Source organism: Labeo rohita, chromosome 1 (genome assembly GCF_022985175.1).
Source record: "Labeo rohita strain BAU-BD-2019 chromosome 1, IGBB_LRoh.1.0, whole genome shotgun sequence".
In the NCBI taxonomy this organism is placed as follows: domain Eukaryota; kingdom Metazoa; phylum Chordata; class Actinopteri; order Cypriniformes; family Cyprinidae; genus Labeo; species Labeo rohita.
Genome location: NC_066869.1, coordinates 38,693,975 through 38,707,113, shown reverse-complemented (window position 1 = coordinate 38,707,113; position 13,139 = coordinate 38,693,975). Strand labels below are relative to the sequence as shown.

At 34.8% G+C, this 13,139-nt stretch overlaps 1 protein-coding gene across 2 annotated transcripts in view; it reads right to left on the bottom strand.

Moving 5' to 3' along the window:
• Positions 1 to 13,139, bottom strand: part of LOC127167824 (zeta-sarcoglycan) — a 309,249-nt gene that overhangs the window by 121,484 nt on the left and 174,626 nt on the right. For both annotated transcript variants that reach the window (XM_051114095.1, XM_051114105.1), the window contains exon 2: positions 405 to 599. In XM_051114095.1, the coding sequence (XP_050970052.1) occupies positions 405 to 599 (195 nt within the window). The remainder of the gene's footprint in view (positions 1 to 404; positions 600 to 13,139) is intronic.

Below are 13,139 nucleotides of genomic sequence, written 5' to 3'. Positions count from 1 at the left end.
TCAAACAACTTAAAATAGCGAAAAAACAAAACCATACAATTTTTATATTTTGGACTTCATTCGACTTAGCATGAAGCAAGGATTCAGAAGAATCAGTCAGATTTCACAACTTTCCTGCAAGCGGTTCTATGGGCTGACTAGACTAAAGAGCGGAAGAAGAAGAAGAAGAAGAAGAAGAAGAAGAAGAACGCCAACGGATACAATAGGTGTCTTTGCACCTTCGGTGCTTGGCCCCTAACAAAAGCACATTTTTCCAAACAACACAATTTGTGGTATAATTCATGACCGTAACAAAGGACAAGTTATGCACGTTTAAAACATAGTGATGCTTGCATTAGCATGACCTTGAAAAAAATATCATTTAAGCGAGAGAGAAAAACAATGAGAGTCATTAAAGTGCTCACCACGGTGAAGTTCATGACCTTTAGAATCCATATGGTCAAGGCTAGGTTGACGATCATGGTGACGAGGAGGAGGAGGATGAAGAAATAGAGACAGCGCTTTCGCCAGCCGTAAATCCCCACCGGGTACACAGTAGCACATCCCGGCCTTTGAAGGGGGTTTGGCTGAGATGCCAGGATGTACTGCTCCTGAGTCATCTAGCGAGAAAGAACAGAAAGAGACAAAATTAGTTTCACATTTCTTCATTTTCACAAGCCTTTCTTCTTTAGTGCAGTCGGAAAAAAGCAACAACTTCGAATGCGCAATTAACAAATACACTTTAGATGTATAAATGCACTGTTTCATTGACCTTTTCTTTGATCCAATTAGTTTCTCTGCAGTTTATCTTCTGTTTGTGTAAGAGAATCGTGTCAATGCTTTTCCATGCATTATTAATCAAGCATCGCCAAACTAATTGACAGTGAAACAACATAATAAAATAAGGGCCCAGGTATAGTTTGAAAAGTAAGATCTATATTAAAAAGATGACAGACGATTGAAATAAAAACATCTTCATGATTAGATTATGATTAGATTGCTACCACAGAAGACAGGCAATAGGCAACATGGCAGCTTGCTAGGTTTTACAACAAAGCTAGAGAGTGAGAAGTGGTACTGGACAGGGAAATATGTGGGATGAGGAAAAATTGGACAGACGATTGTCACTTCTTCCACAAGCTGTCAGTCACATTTTCTCTTTGCTTTTTAATTCACAGTCTCTTGGCATGCATCGGCTCAACTAAAGACCTCAAGTACATCCGCTGTGAAAATTCCCCAACCCCTTCGCAACCTCAAAATTCCCTTTAGCCAGCTCTCCAGCTCGACAGAACTCTTCTTAAACTCCCTCCAAACACTCTTCAACGACTCGCAAATCTCCTCCACACTATTCACTCTTAAAAATAAATGTTCCAATTAAAGCTAAAAAGGTTTTACAGTCTGATGTCAAAAAAGAACTTTTTTTTCTTCCAATTTAACAAAGGACTTTTTATTTTCGAGTTCTTTAGAAAACTGGTGCTATAGAGGTAATTTTTCGATGTTAGAACGTGTTCTCCTATCTCAGTTGTGCAGAGACAACTGTGTATAGTCCATTCGTAGGTTGACTTCCAGAGGAATATAAACACTTTGACTCTTTCAAAACATTGTTCTGTTTGTTCAAGCATTTCTAACTCTTTTGGCTCAAGCAACACAGTACAGTTTGTGGATGAGAATACCTGTTTGATCGAACAAATGGAAGACTGGAAGAATGGAATGGAATAGAATAATGGAAGAACTTGCGCGGTTTGGTTGCACTAGAGAGTACATTTCCAGCTGGGGGAGTTGTTTTTGTTGTTAGTAAAATAAATAAAAATAAAAAATACAACTATATTGCAATATTTCACTGTTAAAACTGAAAAATCTAATATTTAAGAAAAATATGTCAACAACAATAACATACTTAAATTATCTTCATATTACTAGGCCATTATAGCCTAAATGTTTTTAATTAATTTGATTTTGAATCAAATAAAATATTTCTTTTTAAAGGTACGTTTTGTAATCTCTACTTGATACATTCTCGTTTAACACAAAAAATAGCTCTAAATAATCTTTAAATAGCTCTAAATATGTCAACAACAACAACAATAATAATGATTAATGTGATTAATTAATTTGTCATTAATAATAATAATAATAAATTTGTTTTTGTTGTTAGTAAAATAAATAAAAATAAAAAATACAACTATATTGTAATATTTCACTATAAAACTGAAAAATGTTCAGAAAAAAATAATAATAATAAACAATAAAAGTTGTTTTGTTGTTGGTAAAAAATAAAAATACCACAATATTGTAATATTTCACTGTAAAACTGAAAAATATGATACTTAAGAAAAAACATATAACAACAACAGCAATAATAATAAAAGTTGTTGTTAGTAAAAATAAATAATAATAAAAATATCACTATATTGTAATATTTCAATGTAAAACTGAAAAATGTTATATTTAGGAAAAGCATAATAATAATAATAATAATAATAATAATAACAGTTGTTGTCATTTAGTAAAATAAATACAAATAAAAACACTACTACATTGCATTATTTCATTGTAAAATTGAAAAATCTAATGTTTAAGGAAAAATATTTAATAATAATAATAATAACAATTTTTTTGCTGTTAGTAAAAATAAATAAAAATACCACTATATTGTAATATTTTACTGTAAAATGTGAAATATTACAAATTAAAAAAAAATCGCATACTTAAGAAAAACATAATAAACAATAATAATAGTAATAATAATAATAATAATAATAATAATAATAGTTGTTTTTTGTTGTTAGTAAAATGAATAAAAATAAAAAATACTACTATATTGTAATATTTCAATGTAAAACTGAAAAATATGTTAAGAAAAATACAATAATAATAATATAAACAATAATAGGAAAAGCATAATAATAATAATAATAATAATAATAATAATAATAATAATAAAGTTTTTGTCATTTAGTAAAATAAATGCAAATAAAAATACTACTACATTGCATAATTTCACTGTAAAACTGAATAATAATAATAATAATAATAATAATAATAATAATGATGATGATGTTTTTGTTGTTAGTAAAAATAAATAAAAATTCTACTATATTGTAATATTTCACTGTAAAAAGTGAAATATTACAAATTAAAAATCTAATATTTAAGAAAAACATAATAATAATAATAATAATAATAATAATAAATGTTTTTTGTTGTTAGTAAAATAAATGTAAAAAAATACTACTATATTGTAATATTTCAATGTAAAAAAATATGTTAATAAAAATATAATAATAATAATATAAACAACAATAGTTGTTTTTGTTGTTAGTAAAAAATATAAAAAATACAATATTTTAATATTTCACTGTAAAACTGAAAATATGATATTTAAGGGAAAAAAACATAAAATTAATAATAATATAACAACAATAATAAAAGTATACATAAATAAAAATAAAAAAAAAAAACCACTATATTTTAATATTTCACTGTAAAACTGAAGAATTGTACATTTAGGAAAAGCATGACAGTAATATTTAATAATAACAGGTTTGTTGTTGTTGTTGTTGTTAGTAAAAATAAATAAAAATACTACTATATTGTAATATTTTACTGTATATAAATAAATAAGTATAAAAATATAAATATTACAAATTTTTAATAATATTTAAGAAAACATAATAATAATAATAATAATAATAATAATAATAATCTTATTTTACATTAAATTACAACATTAATATTAATGGCTGTCTCTTAGATGCTAAAAATAAAAGAATAATGCACTGTGATTCATTCTGAAAAAATGCATTTGATAATCACACTAAACCATAATGTGATATTGGTTTTATTTGGATTAATCAGGCAGCCCTAGAGTGTCCCTCAAGCTCCTATGAAGCTCCTCTCCAAGGTCTTTAGCACTGAAAACATCTAAACCCGCCTTAGCAATAGCCCTCTCACTTACACACTGGCAACAATGACCTTTGCTGCTCCTGTTGTGGTGGAGAGCGAGTATGTGCACATTTTCTACATATTCGTGGCGTGCAAATCGAAGAAAGTGGGTTTTAGTTGGTGCGGAGGAGTGTAGTTAATAGTCAGTTTCCACCAGTTTCAGCACATGGGTGAAAGAGATCATTCTTTTTCTCTAGCCTCAAGTTCTCATCTGCTATAAATATCGAAGGTGATGGAGAGGGAAATATCGGATAGTTTTCACTACATTTTTTTTTACCTTTCAGTCTCCCACGCATTCTTTAGAGATACCATTTTAGCCCATCATTGTTTCTGCCATCCTCCTGTGGCCGTATCGTCTTTATATCTCTCACTCCCAGCATCTTCATATGTCCTCCCTTTTATATCGCTTGGTGTGGTTCCGTACCCGATATACTCCGCCCCTGACCATCCCTCTCTATCCTTCCTTGTCTTGCTCGCACTTTCTCTCTTTGTCTCTCCGGTTCCAATGCATTTCTAAAATTGATCTGACAGCAGAGTGATCCATCAAATGCATGTGCAGCCGAACTGGACCAGAACGGCACCCTGCCTACAGCCTAACACTATTAACACGCTCACCAACTACTCACTCACTCAGATTACATCTGCTTGTTCCAGCAGAAAGAGAGAGAGAGGGAGGAGGTCAGACAGACAAACAGAGCTATATAGAGATTTAAGTGCAGGACAGGTAAATAACAAAAGCAGAGACTAAAGATAAGGGTAACCCACTAACCAAGAAGCTTGTTATTTTATTTTATTTTATTTTATTTTATTTTATTTTATTTAGGGCTGTCTGTTTATAAAATAACGCGATTAAAATATTTTAACGCAGTTAACGCATATTTAGGTTCTTATTTAGAGTATCATTTCATAAAAAAAAAAAATAATAATAATGATAAAAATAAAAACATAGTTCAGCCCCAAAAATTGAATTCTGTCATCATTTACTCACCCTCATGTCGTTTCAAAACTTACTTTTGTGAAACATAAAATAAGGTATTTTGAAAACTGTTAACAAAGCTGTTTTGGTTACTAATTACTTTAACTGTATGAACAAAAATACTGAGATGTTACTTAAATTATCTTCATATTACTAGGCCATTATAGCCTAAATGTTTTTAATTAATTTGATTTTGAATCAAATAAAATATTTCTTTTTAAAGGTATGTTTTGTGATCTCTACTTGATACATTCTTGTTTAACACAAAAAAATAGCTTTAAATAATCTTTTGTGGCAATTTTCTCAGTCAAATTTATTTTGAGATTAATTAGATTGATTAATCGAAACATCATGTAATTTTAATCGACTGACAGCCCTAATTTTATTTTATTTTAACCTTATTCCTCATTTTTGTTTAGTTTAAATTGATGTAGCGTACTTAACTAAAACTAAACAATTTAAAAAAAAATCTATTAGACATATTTAAAGACTAAAAAAGACAAAAACTGATAAATGACAAAAAACAACAAAATGACTAAAACCTTAACTAAAATCAACATTAAAGCAGACAATATAACAATAAAACCTAATTCAAAATATTAACAAAACTGTAATAGCATCTTAGTGATACTAAAATTATACTGACATGCATAACTAAACACTCACCATCATTAATGCTTTGCAATGCACAAGCAGCTCATAAAACCAGATGATTTAACTTCATGTATTAAGTTTATGTTATGGTGTATTGATGTGAACATTTATCTTAAGGCTTCATTGATTTTAACTGCTCAATTATTTCTCTCGAATTTTCTCTTTTGAGGCAGAAAACAGGCGCTGCCTGCATAACCCTCTGCCCAAAAATTTTGTGAAAAATGGGAGCAACAGACTGGTCATGACTGTGTCATGATTGCTTTTTTCTTTATAAAAGGAGCTATGAGTCATACAAAGCTGATCCAAACACACACACATCTGTTAAGGAGGTACAGTAGCCTATTACCCTCTATTTTAAACCCTGCTATCCCAGCAATGCACCAGCAGATTGTGCTAACCTGCCCTGCTAATGATGTTTCACTTCAATAGACAATATCTGGTCACAGTCTGCAAAGACTTCAAAGTCTAGACACTCCTAGTTTGGAATTTGGAGGAAACAAAGATGGAATACAGCAATTTTTGCAGTGGTGTACTGAAGCAATTCTTTATTTTAATTCTTACTACTTTTCAGCAATGCATTCAGCTCAAGCTGCTCTATCTAAACTTTGTCTTGTGGATTATTTCAGCTGTAAGTATGCTATGCATATTGGTTTTACAAATGTTATTAAGAGTTCAGGAAATGTTCACACCAATGATGATAACTATAATAAAATAATCGCTATATTATCGCTATAAAATTATATTGAAGTCCACACCACAGCAACAACATTAATGTCAGAGAAACAATAATTATGGAATCACTTTTTAGAATGATTTTTCCAGCAGACGAGCAATAAAAACACTGACATCCAATCAGAATCCACTCAACTATAAAGATCTTGAGCATTTAAAGCGGCAGACAGCATAACTGAAGTGTGCGTATATAATAACCAGAACATTATCATCTGCTGCTGTGGATGCTAATATACAGTGCCTGTAGAAAATCATAATACCCCTTTGAAATAGTTACTTTATTTGTCATACAGCCTAAAAACCCCATTCCAAATAACTTTTCCAGCTTTATTTACAATTTTGGTTAAAATTAATTAAAAAAAAAAAAAGATAGAATAACAGGGTTGGAAAAGTCATCAGTCCCTTGTTTTACTACGTTGTAGAGCCACCTTTTTAATTACAGCCATCAGTCTTTTTGGATATGTCTGTACTAGCTTTACACACTTTGGGGAGTAGCAGAGGGACGAAGGTTTTCCTCGAGAATTTGGATGTACGTGGTAGCATCCATTTCCCTTCAATCCTGACCAATCACCCAGTCCCAGCTGAAGAGAAACACCTCCGCAACATTATGCCACCACCGCCATGCTTTACAGTAGATATGGTGTGTTTTGGGTGGTGTGCTGTGTTTGCTTTTTGCCAAACATAGCGCTTGGAGTTCAATCCAAAATGGTCAATTTTGATCTCATCAGACCATGGCACCTTTTGCCAGAAGTTATCAGACTCTTCCCAATGTGTTTTTGCATTGCATAAACGAGACTGAAACTTTCATGCCACCCTGCCATACAGGCCAGCTTTCTGTAAAGCTTGGGAGATGCACAGACTGACCAAACCAGCCATAAAGCCTTGTAGGTCCTTCAAAGTTGCCTTTGGCCTCCTGGTAGCTTCTCTTATCAGTGTCCTCTTGGCTCTGTCATCCAATTTGGACATACGGCCTGATCTAGGCAATGTGCTGGCGGTGTCATATGCTTTTCACTTCTTGATGATGCTCTGAACAGTACTCTGAGGCGCAGCTAACAGTGGAATCTTCAAGAAACAGCTCGTTTTATTCTGAGTTAATCGACACCACTACTATTGATGTCAGGTGGGGCACTTAGCCTGGTGTTTAATCTGGAATTTGATTGCTTGCATTGCGAGGAATTTTATAATGGTATACTCCTGTGGTTCTCAATTCCAGTCCTGGTGGCCCTCCTGCTCTGCACATTTTGCATGTCTCCCTTATTTAACACACCAGATTGAGATCATCAGACATGCAAAATGTGCAGACCAGGGGGCCTCTAGGACCAGGATTGAGAATCACTGGTATACTCTAAGTGGCTGAACACTTTACCAAACCAGTCATTTCACGAATTAATTTTTAGTACTGAAAAATTTTGGTGCAGTTTCTTGGGCAAAATAGTCCCATTGTCTTGTCAAAAGGCACAGAGGTCACTACCCTGATAGCACACGTACATCACAGAGACGTCTATTTGACGTCTGCATTTACATCTGCAAGATGTATTTTTTAAAGTGTTTGCTCATCTGCAATACGTCTATAGTACTTCTATCAGATGTCAAATAGACGTCTATTAGATGTCTTTAAGAAGTTATTGGTTTAGAATGTGTGTAAAACATCTTACATCTTACAGACGTCTGTCAGATATACACAGCAGATGCTTTCCAGATCAAGAGATCTTTAACAGACATCTTGCAGACATACGTGTGCTATATGGGTATGTTGTTGGTCAAAGCGACAAATCGGCATGACTAACTTGAACCTTTTGCAACATTTACGCAGGGAAATAAAAACAGAGCAAATAAAGTGTAATGACATTAATAAAAAACATCATTCTTTCACCAAGCAATGTAGTTCCTCAGAAACGGTTGTGGTTGGAACAAAGTGGTTGCCGAGTAACACACATATGTAAACAAAGGTGTATGTTTATAGAGTAAATAATAACAGCTTTGATCGCAGTTCAACCAGTCAGAATCAAGGACTGGAACCATCCCTTTTATAATTAAAGTTTTTTGTCTTTTAGTATGAATATGTTAGCTGTAAGGTTATCTATAAGCTAGTGTGTTTCAAAACAGCGACAAAATTTGCATGTACAAGATATACAGTATATGCATTCAAAACTTACAGTCCCCTGGTGAAAAAAACAGCATATGCCGGTAGGCATGTTTTGGTTTAAGCTGGTCCTTTGCTGGTTTTTGCTGGTTGATGCTGGTCCTTGACCAGCATAAACCAGCATAAACCAGCAAAGGACCAGCAAAAACCAGCAAAGGACCAACAAAAATCAGCAAAGGACCAGCATCAACCAGCTAAGGACCAGCTTAAACCAGCATCAAAACATACCTAACCAGCATCCCAGCGTCAAAACATACCTACCAGCTTATGCTGTTTTTTTCACCAGGGTCTCTAACTTCCACCAATAAGGATCAATGATTTTGATGACATTACACTGCTTCTCCTCACACTTTCTGTCCAATCAAATGTTCTCTAGAATCTGAAGCGTCCCGCCCCCTACACTATAAATACACACTGAAGTTGCGGCTGAAATCACTTGTCCACAGAATTTGTATTTTTCGTACAGTGAATGGCACTTAGTGCACTATATAGGGAATAGGAAATGATTTAGCTAGTGTAAGTATGCATTCTGTTGGGGCGAATGAAGTCTGGTTTCGCTTTGTATCACACAAACCACCACAGTGTGCACACAGTCTGCTCCGGTCTAAAGACACGATAGCACGGAGCGGATCGTATGCGAAAGTCGGCGCAGACCACAAAGTGTATCGGATCCATTTGAGTTCTAAACAGAGTGCCATATTTTATAGCGATATGGATGAGATTGTGGCTGTCAAATGCGGCTTTACTGAGCTTAGCGGCTACTGGCTATTTTAAAAAGGGGGCGGGACTGCTTGATATGTCCTGTCCTGTCTTCCTATTTCAGTTGAAATTATGTCAACACACAACAAACGCTGCATGTTTCAAAGCACTTCAGTGGACCTTTAAAGAAGCTTCCTTATCAACAGTCAGGATGGCCTTCATTCAACTCACACTGAAAGTACAAAAATTCAGACAGTACTAGTTTTTACTAGAGCATGTTTTGTAGTGCTAATGAAGTACTGTTTGTTTTTGAAGAAAAAAATCCTTTCATTTCATTTAAGTGTAACTACCATTTACAACGTCCCATGGTGATTTCAGCCAATCAACTGTAATGTTGACATCGTCATGTTTCATTATAAAGGTTAATATGTTTAATGTGAGTTTTACATGCTGTTCTGTTTTTGATCATTTATATTCAAGCACTGGAAATCACATCTTGCGGCATCTCCTGTTAATTATTACAAAAAAGTGCGTGCATGTAGGAAAGAGAGAGAGATTGAAGGAGGCAGTGTTGTGTCAACGCAGCAGGAAAGAAGAATCCACTAAGCAAACAGACCCGAAAATATCACATCGTCTTCCGCCTTTTCACTGAATCAATACCAGCACAAATATTACTTCAATTTCACGCGACGACATCGTGGTACCCAGGCGCTAATGCTAAGCAGTATTAACAAATCGATACATCATTTAAAAAGGTCATATCAGTCAGGGATGTAATTTAATGCCAGGCAGCAGACAGCACAGATTTGCAGCTAATTAAATGTTGCCATCTCTGTACAAGCTCTCCGGCTTTTCAAAGGTGAATCAAGGCAGAGGTATCGACAGTTCTCGCTCTGCATAAACAGGGGCGACAGTCTTTCTGAAGTAAAGCCCCTCTGTTGTTAATCTGCTCCCTTTAGTTCACGTTCAGCTCTTTTTGAGGTTCCCTCAAGGGTATCTCCATAGCAAGCTCAATCTTAATCAACATCTTACACTTTTAATTAGTGCCTTCTACTGGAACCCAACGCCAGTGCCAAGATTTCGAGTCTAACGCGGTTTGTCAAGCTTCAAAGACACACGCTTGGACGTGTCGCGCTATCGCTCCAGTCTTGAATGTTGTGTATTAGATTAGAAAGCTTGGACTGGGTGAGGAAAATGGAGCAGGTGTCCTGTGCAATCCAGGCACAATTATGACATCTTTCATGGCGTACGTTACACGAGTGAGCGCGGCGCAGTTAAAACATTAGCCGCCTGAACGCTCAAAGCTTTCTGAAATGATCCCTCGTCATCCGAGTAGGAGGATGAGGATGGATCTGACAGCTCTGTGTGTTTGTGGCACACGTCACATGAAATCACAGCAAGGAAAACACTAAATCATCTGCTAGGAAAACATACATTAGTAAGACTGATGGTGTGATTTTCTCTTCATTTTTGCTTCAATGTGAGATTTTAAAAAGCATCTGGAAGAAAAAAAAAATACGCCAGTGCTTTCTGGTGAAATCTCACAGAGAATGTGTAAACACTTACACTGTCAGTCTCTTTGTCTTGTTTGACCAGAAATTGGAAAGTACTTCAAACGACTTGCATTTACTCGAGAAGCAAAACTGAATAAGATATTGACACGTTTTGAGAATACTAATAGGCAGTTTTCATATTTATGCTAAAGAGTGCTGAAGATGTTGTAATTTTGTAGGCCAACCCAAAGTTAGCATGATTCTAGTTCCCTCGACAACAAGCCAATACTGCAGAAAATAAACTCAGTGACCAACCAAAGTTTATGATACTTAAATATCACACACAACTTTTTATGAATTTTGAAGGCTAAATAAATACTATGGCCAGAAGTTGAGCTACAAATGAACTGCACCACGGTTGCACCGTTAGCCAGGAGGGTAAAATAGTGTACATCAGTGGTTCCATGTGACATCAGTGGTTCAACTCTAATTTCATAAAGCTATGAGAGACTGACGCAGAAGAGAAGAAATACAAAAAGTATTCTTGTAACATCATAAAATTACATTTGAACCACTGGTGTCACATGGACTATTTTAACTGTCTTTCTGGCCCTCGAACGTGATAATTACATTGCTGTCTATGCAGGGTCAGAAAGCTCTTGGATTTCATTAAAAATATCTTAATTTGTGTTCTAAAGATGGACGAAGGTCTTACTAGTGAGTAGATGTGTTTTCTTGATATGAAGTATTGAAAATAAGACAAGACGAGCGTTTGGCATTAAAAAGTATATAAATTGTATTATTTTTATTAAAATAACCGATCATTATGCTAGATAAGACCCTTCTTTCTCAGCTGGGATCATTTACAACTGCATTTGGGATCGTTTGAAGCCACATTTAAACAGCATATTGGAAGTTCAGAATCAGGGCACCATATCAGTCCATTATATGGAGAAAAACGCTAAAATGTTTTTTCATTCTTTATGAATGAAGAAAGAAAGGCATGAACATCTTGGATGACAAGGGGGTGAGTAAATTATTTGTAAATTGTTGTTCTGGAAGTGGAGTTCTCCGTTAAGGTATCGTTGATGCTACAGTAGTGTTGGGTCCTATCGTCAGCCTGCGAGATCGGCGATACATGATATTATTGTGCTAATTTATTAAATCATTTACATACTTAGTTTCATTGCCTGAAACCAGCTCGAAAAAGTAGCCTAATGTTATTAATATGACTTAATTTGTATTTAACATGACAATAATTGAATAGAAACATTGTAAGTTACTAATCATAATGCTTACATTTCCTTAGTTATTCAAAAAGCAGCTATAGAAAACGAGCAAAGAATATTAACATAATCAAAGAACGTCATCACTGATTAGCCTAGCCTAGTCTAGTGCAAGTTTATGCATTTTAAAAAAACACTCATGTTATAAGTGAAGCTATCTACACTGTATGATGAATAAATCTCTTACCACACACTGCACACATCTGTGGCGCGTTAAGGCTCTGACACAGCCACTGATCGATCAGCAGATCATGGCCACTCTAGCAGTCAATGTTTGTGTTTATACCAGCCGTGCCTCGGCATGTGTTTTGACCCCCTATATTGCACACATCTGCGGTGCATTACAGCTCCGACATGGCCACTCTAGTAATCAATGCTTCTGTTAATACCAGCCGCACCTCGGAATGTTTTGACCCCCTATACTGCACACGTCTGTGGTGCATTACAGCTCCGACACGGCCACCGGAGCAGATCACAGCCACTCTAGTCAATGCTTGTGTTTATACCAGCCTCTCCATGCTGCATCGTTAAAGTTAGGGTACTCCCCCACCCTGTCCCTACCCACCCCCGAACCATTCAAATTTCCATAGGCGGGATTTGTTTTAATAATATTCTAATGAGCTCCATGTCAACAACACCCAGAAATTAACACTGTAGTCCAAACAAGCCATGTGTTGTAGTTCTTAAAAAGAGATGTTTAAAAACGAAATATCTCCCTTTGGAGTGCACTTTGAGATTTGTAACTTTGAAGATTTTTTATGCAACATACACATCACACACTGACTAAAATTCAGTGGAAGTGAAAAAGCAAAATAGAACCCCCTTAAGGAATGTAATTAAATTGTCCGTCTTTCCTCATGGTGTAAATTACTGGATTTTTTTTCTTACATTGCAATGTAATGGTTACTTTGCTTAAATAAGACCATCTCAATGACAGATTGAATTTTTACTGAATTTTGCACCTGTGGGTGACCATATTTAGATATCTTTGATGAGCTAAATGTCCTATGTATTTTTTTATTTATTTATTTTTCTAAGAGAGAGAGAGAAAGAGAGAGAGAGAGAAACAATTAAACATAGTGGGTGGATGACGCAAGTTCTTTTTCGTACAAGGATTTACATTTCAGAGCTGCCAGAACATCTCCTGTGAGGTAAGAAAGAACAAAATGCATTGGGAAAGTATGTTTCATGGTCTCTCACCATACGCAGGGGGCTTCCAACAAATACCTGAA